The sequence below is a fragment of the Amblyomma americanum genome, chromosome 5, assembly GCF_052857255.1.
Source record: "Amblyomma americanum isolate KBUSLIRL-KWMA chromosome 5, ASM5285725v1, whole genome shotgun sequence".
Classification (NCBI taxonomy): Eukaryota; Metazoa; Arthropoda; class Arachnida; order Ixodida; family Ixodidae; genus Amblyomma; species Amblyomma americanum.
Window position 1 is genome coordinate 175,517,034 of NC_135501.1, and position 5,836 is coordinate 175,522,869.

General features: G+C 50.7%; 1 protein-coding gene across 2 annotated transcripts in view; it reads right to left on the minus strand.

The window, feature by feature from the left end:
- Window positions 1-249: 249 nt before the first annotated feature.
- Window positions 250-5,836, minus strand: part of LOC144133073 (5'-3' exoribonuclease 2-like) — an 84,941-nt gene continuing 79,354 nt past the window's right edge. The window contains exons 31-33 of one of the 2 annotated variants that reach the window (XM_077665905.1): window positions 2,615-2,675; window positions 1,485-1,635; window positions 250-499 (exon numbers count right to left, since the gene is read on the minus strand). In XM_077665905.1, coding sequence (XP_077522031.1) covers window positions 347-499; window positions 1,485-1,635; window positions 2,615-2,675 — 365 coding nt within the window. In that variant the 3' untranslated portion in view covers window positions 250-346. The remainder of the gene's footprint in view (window positions 500-1,484; window positions 1,636-2,614; window positions 2,676-5,836) is intronic. The other variant, XM_077665906.1, reaches the window with a different exon arrangement.

Sequence of the window (5,836 nt, forward strand, 5' to 3'; positions counted from 1 at the left end):
TTCAGACTGCATTCATTCATATTCTTCTTTCAAGCTCCCTTGGATGTTGTGAACAACCCCTCCTCCCACCTCGATGCAGTGTTTGCTTATAACGGCATGAGACGGTCATTATTGTTGCACATGTGAGCTCCGCTGCAGAGAGGCAAATTAATTCCGCAAACGTTTGACGTGAAAACACCAGAATTAGTTAAAAAAATGTGACCTCTTCGCACTCCGGGACACACCAAATGACGACAGACAGACTGCGGGTTCGAAGTCCACTATTAAAACGAGCATGCCGTGACGTTTTATTGATGTACATCGACGTGATCGAATGAGCATGATGCTGTGGCCACCACCACCGCTACTACCAAGTTGGGTTGCGGTGGTGTCCCTGCTGCTGGTGTCCACCCCGCTGGCGCGGCGGCGGCATCTGCTGGTACTGGTGGTGGCGCTGGCCCCCGTAGCCCTGCTGCTCACGGGGTGGAGGGGGCAGGGAGCGCGGAATGTGCGGCGACGACTGCACGCAGGAAAAAAAAAAAGTCAACATCGCGCCGGTTCGAGATTTGTGGGCAGTGAAACGCATGAAATGGTAGCAGGCCCAAAAAGCCGCTCGGCGAAATTATCCGAAGATAGAGTTTCGCTAGAATAAAACAGTCCAGTTTTTAGGGACAGCTTGTTTTATTGTTTTTATCCCAATGCAGAGCTGATTCCATAAAGAAAATCAGAAAAAAATTGTAGCCTATCTCGTCGTCATGGGTAGATGTGACCATGAAATAGGACACTGGCTCCCCATCGAAAACGTTGGCTTCCTGACTGGCGAGTTTACGCACACTGATCTGACTAGTTGAACGGCAGTGGAGTTGGCCTGGCGCCCTTAGAAAAATTTCTTCAGTCTATAGACTGTCCACAGGGCTTTGTCTATAAAGTTTATAAACTTTCTACAGATAATTCCTAAACACTAGTCAATAGGCAATACAAACTCTATACAAAGCCTATAGACATACTATAGATTTGTGGCCATACACTATTAGTACACTTGTCTATAGACTATGAATGGACAAAACTAACTATAGTAAGGAAATAGACTCCATAAGAAGTCAATAGACAGTCTATAGATCATTTCCATAAGGGCAGTCGTGCCACTGCGTTAGTATACGGACACAAATGACGAGTCTACAGCAAGGTCAACAGAGGCGCAAAACTTTTTTTATAGATGCGCCTAATGTGTTCGAAACAGAACGTTCGAAACTTCACACGGTAGATATCTTAGTGCGCGCCATTCGGACGGAAAGCTTCGGAGAGTTCGCTTCACGCTCAGAGTCAAGTCTGCTCACAAGTTCGCCGCGATTCACGGACGATGTTGGCTTGAGTTTGACGCGAACGGGAGCGAAACGATTTTCCCGACTAAAAAAAAATTATAAACGAAAAAGGCTCATCGACGCGAAATTCTCCTGCGGTAGTCTCAAAAGAGACAGCCACAACGATTCTGCAGTTGCCCTCACCTGTCCCGAGCCAGTGCCTGGACCGACCCGGCCGGGCCCGCCGCCATAACCTCTCTGTTGAGGCGACCAGTCGCCGCTGCGTCCACCGCCGCCATCGCCGCCTTGGTAGCCATCGGAATGCTGGCGCTGGAAGCCGTCTCCGCCGCGGCTGCTGCGCGGGCACGAAAAGTGGGAGAGAGGAGAGTTGAGGGCCACGGACTGACAAGATTATGTGTCTGTGTGTGTGTAGACGTTTTATTGCTTGAAAAATAGAAAAAACAAAAAAGACAAAATGAGGCGAGAACGGCGACGTTCGGGGCTGTTCACGACGATGGAAGCACGCTATCCTGAAAGTTCCCAGTCATTCTGATCCTATCGACCGGCAAACGTGCTTCTTGCCACTGCTGCCTTCGACTTAGGCATAGTAGCGGCGCAAAAAAAAAACGCACACACACAAAATAAGAACTAGACACCGAGACACGCACAGACGCGACTATGCCTAAGACAAGTAAGCAACTCGCCCAAGAGCTCGTTTTACTGCTGCCGCCGAGTCGCTCTCTCTACGCCGAGGGCACATTTTCGCCCACATCCGCAGATTGGTTTCGAAGCCTTCCTCAGCTTGCTGTTTCGCCCGTTCTCAACCTCACATGCATCGCCGACGCAGTTTCGGCTGGCTTCGACCTCACAGCGGCCGCCCCAGAATTCACAGCTGTCCGGGGAACTCATGCTCGCAGTGAGCGCGTACGAGATGGCGTAGAGGACTGCGTTGTTGAGTTGTCGACTCAACTACGAGCCGCCACAGTGTCGACTGTCTGGCTGCCCAGCTGGTGTACGTCGGTGACCTGGATGGATGGATACGGCTGAACCCTTTAAATCGGGCGGTGGTTCAAGCCACATAGCCATGTCTTGTGAAATTTTACTCCTGTCTTGCTTTGCCTTTGACTTGAAATGCCTCCGCAGCGTCCTCTGGCGCTGCATTCGTGCAGCGTCCTCTGGCGCTGCATTCGGAAAATTTCCGCTTCGCGCAGGAAAAACTCGAACAGCTAAGACCAAATCAATGTTTGTTGTTTGTCTTAGAAGGACCCTCCTAAATATAAAGGAAAGGTGAAAACCAAGGGAGCCCGGCAAAATAACGAGGGCCGAGCACTCACCTCCAGAGGTGCCTGCCGCCAGGCGAAGAGTCTTGCCGGTAGCCGCCCCGACCAGAAGCCCCTGAACGGCGGGAAAAGAAAGCAAAGGAAAAAAAAACAGAAGAAGACACGTGAGCTTGATAGCAATAAATGCGATTCCTGTAACTTCACGAAGTACGTAGAAAAGAGTGCGCCAGGTTTCCAGGCCATCGACACGCGGACAGTTTTTAGCCGGACAATAACTCGCAAGTACACTGCAGCCTCCGGTCAAAGGCTTAGAGCGCAAGGCGTTTGCCTTTGAAGCCGTGCCTTGCAGCGGGGCTCATGCAGGATCCTCGGAAGTCTTACACAAGTTTCGGAAGTGGCGATGAGTAGGGCTTTTCCCATCTACACGACATATATGGCAAGCTGCGATGCACGGTATCAGCATGGCCACGTAGCAAACGACTCGGGCTTTGTACTTTCTACAAAGACTGCACCGTACACGCGGGTACTCCGACTGGACTCAGCAGCAGGGCATCAAAAACAACACAAAACACTCAATCACGAATTACTGCTTTCAACGTCCCGGAGCGACGCATGAGCTACAAGGGACGCCGTAGTGGAGGGTTCCGGGATTAATTTAGACCCCTTGGGGACAGAGGAAAAAAAAAGCTGCGTATGCACCTTTTATGCACTGACGACGGCACGCGAAAGCAAAGTGACAGCCGAAGCGGGAATAACAAACTGCAGAGACCAGTAATTTAATACATCAGGAGTCTACGTTTATTCCTGGTGGACACGGTGCTGTTTCAGATATACCGCGAAAATGCGGGCAGCCGAAGTAGCCACAAATAAAAGATGCAGCGATGGCGTAGAGGTAGAACATCCGCCTCGCGTGCAAGAGGACCGGGGTTCAAATCCTGGTGCCGCGCAATTCTCCACCGGGTTTACAAAAAAAATCCGCGTGTCGATGGAATTGCATAACCAGGCCTGGAGTGCGGCCTTATCTCGGTGACCAGAACCGACAACGCACTCCCTCACCAGAGCAACATTTGGCCACCCTGGTGTAGTACTTGGCCACAACCGTCTATGACCAAACCAATTAAAAAAAAAATTAGCTGCGGTTTAAACTTTAGATAATCCCGGTGAGAAGAGAAAGCTTCCTTTGCATGGCACACTGCCGATGGGGCAGTTGCCGCCTGCCACGGTGGGCCGATTGTGACGACGTCAGAGGTCACATGACCTGCCACGTGACTGTACTGACGCTGCCCTCTTGAAAACCTAGCGTAGTGAAGCTTTCGCTTCAAAAAAAAAAAAAAAAAACCCGGGAAATAATACCTACACAGCAGGGCGAAAAAGGGTAACAAAAAAAAAGTCCCCTGCATTTCACCTTCACGGCACTGCAGTACACGAAGCCGCATATATACGCGCCAAGCGCAGACACGAAACAAACCCCACGCAGCGGGCGCAGACAGCCGGGCAAACATTGTGAAATCCGGGCGAAAAGCCTCAGAAACCGCCGCCGAGCCAAGGCTGAATTCCAGGCGTGCCCCTCCACGAGAGCTGCACGGCTGCTGGCTCATATGGTTGAGGCATAGCGTCTTATACGTAGGCCACACGCGAGGCACCGCCGCATAATACAAGTCACAAATAAGGAAAAAGTGCGCGGACGATGCAGCGCGATGGCTCGCATCCCGCGATGCGGGGCGGCGCGGTGAGCGGTGGCCCCAATACCGCACGGCAACGCGGGGTGTGCGAGGAGGTACCCGTATATATATGTGTGGGGGTGGAAGAGAGCCCGTCCAACTCCGGCGAGAAAGCGCGCCTTCGAGAGGTCCGCAAACACGGCCGCGGGCTCTCTCTACGAAGCGAGCCCCACCGCTGCCGCGGCCACATACAGACGCTGTCGCGCACACACTGGTCCGGCGCGGCCTGAACCGTATGCGTGTCGAAGACTGGCGGAGACTCGGGAAACTGCGGCAAACGCGGAGGGGAGGGGGGGGGGGGGGCAGTCAGACGGCGCTGACAGCTCGGGCCGCCCATGCACCGACGGAAGAGAGAATGCCTTGGAAAATGAACCAGCCAAACACGGTTGCTCGGACCAGTTGGCTGAGACCCATATCCCTAAAAAAATGATCTATCGACAGTCTATAGACTTGTTATATACTACATTGCCTTCATCCAGATATTTCCTTTTGTCTATTCATAGTCTATAGACTATATATATACAAGAAAGCCTACTAAAAGTGTATGGCCATAATTGTCTATAGACTGTCGATAAGACTTATATTGCCATACATTTGTTTATATGATTTGTCTTAGAATGCCTATAGACTTCATAGACAAAAGTCCATCGACACTCTATAGACGGTCTAAAGAAATTTCTGTAAGGGATACAGTGTCAAAAATTCGCCACGCAAAAAAAAGCAAAAAAAGCGAAGACTAAATCGAGAGAAAGAAATAGTGCGAGCCTCGTCTTTCCTAATTCAATTACCTATCCCGCGAAACTCAATTCGCAAACCGACTTGAGAAAGTTATGTTCAATTTCATCACTACAACATCGTTTAGGTCATTATGGACAACAACAACAGCAACAGCGCTAGTCTCGCGATTTTATGATATTCCGGACCCAGACAGACAACAGGCCGACAGGGAGACCGGAGACCGACAATGGAGGGCTTCTCATGGGCGCGAGACCCTTCCTATCAGCTAGCTGCAACACCAAGCTCGCATTTTTTTTTTAATAACATCATGTCTTCACAAGCGATACACTTCACTACACCGAGCCCCAAGACCGGAACGGTATATATGTAGCAAGCTAGATAAGACGAGACCTGCCGCGCCATCTTGGAGGCACTGCGCTTTAGCGTGGTTACGGATCGCTTTTAAACTCTTCCTAACCGAAGAGAAACGTTCGAAAAGGTCGTCGACAGACTGGCTTTGAAAAAATTGAACTGAGGCTTAGCTAGTGTTAAGTCTGGATATCTCGAAGCGAAAAGATTCGTCGTGGCTTAGCTTAAGGTTTCATACATAGGGTTACAATTCGGGTATACCTTTCTAAGCTTTTCCAAAACGTGTTGTCTTAGGTATACAAAGCTTGCACAATCGTCTAAGATCCCGCAGATGCCATAGCCTTTCACAAACGTCACACACGTGGCCGAACGGGTTGTCCACAAGGCCTGTCGTAAAGACCTTGGTCGCGCTGGCACTTTCACCGAGTTTCAACATGTAGTCTGTGCAGCGGCGAGTCTTCACCTCTTC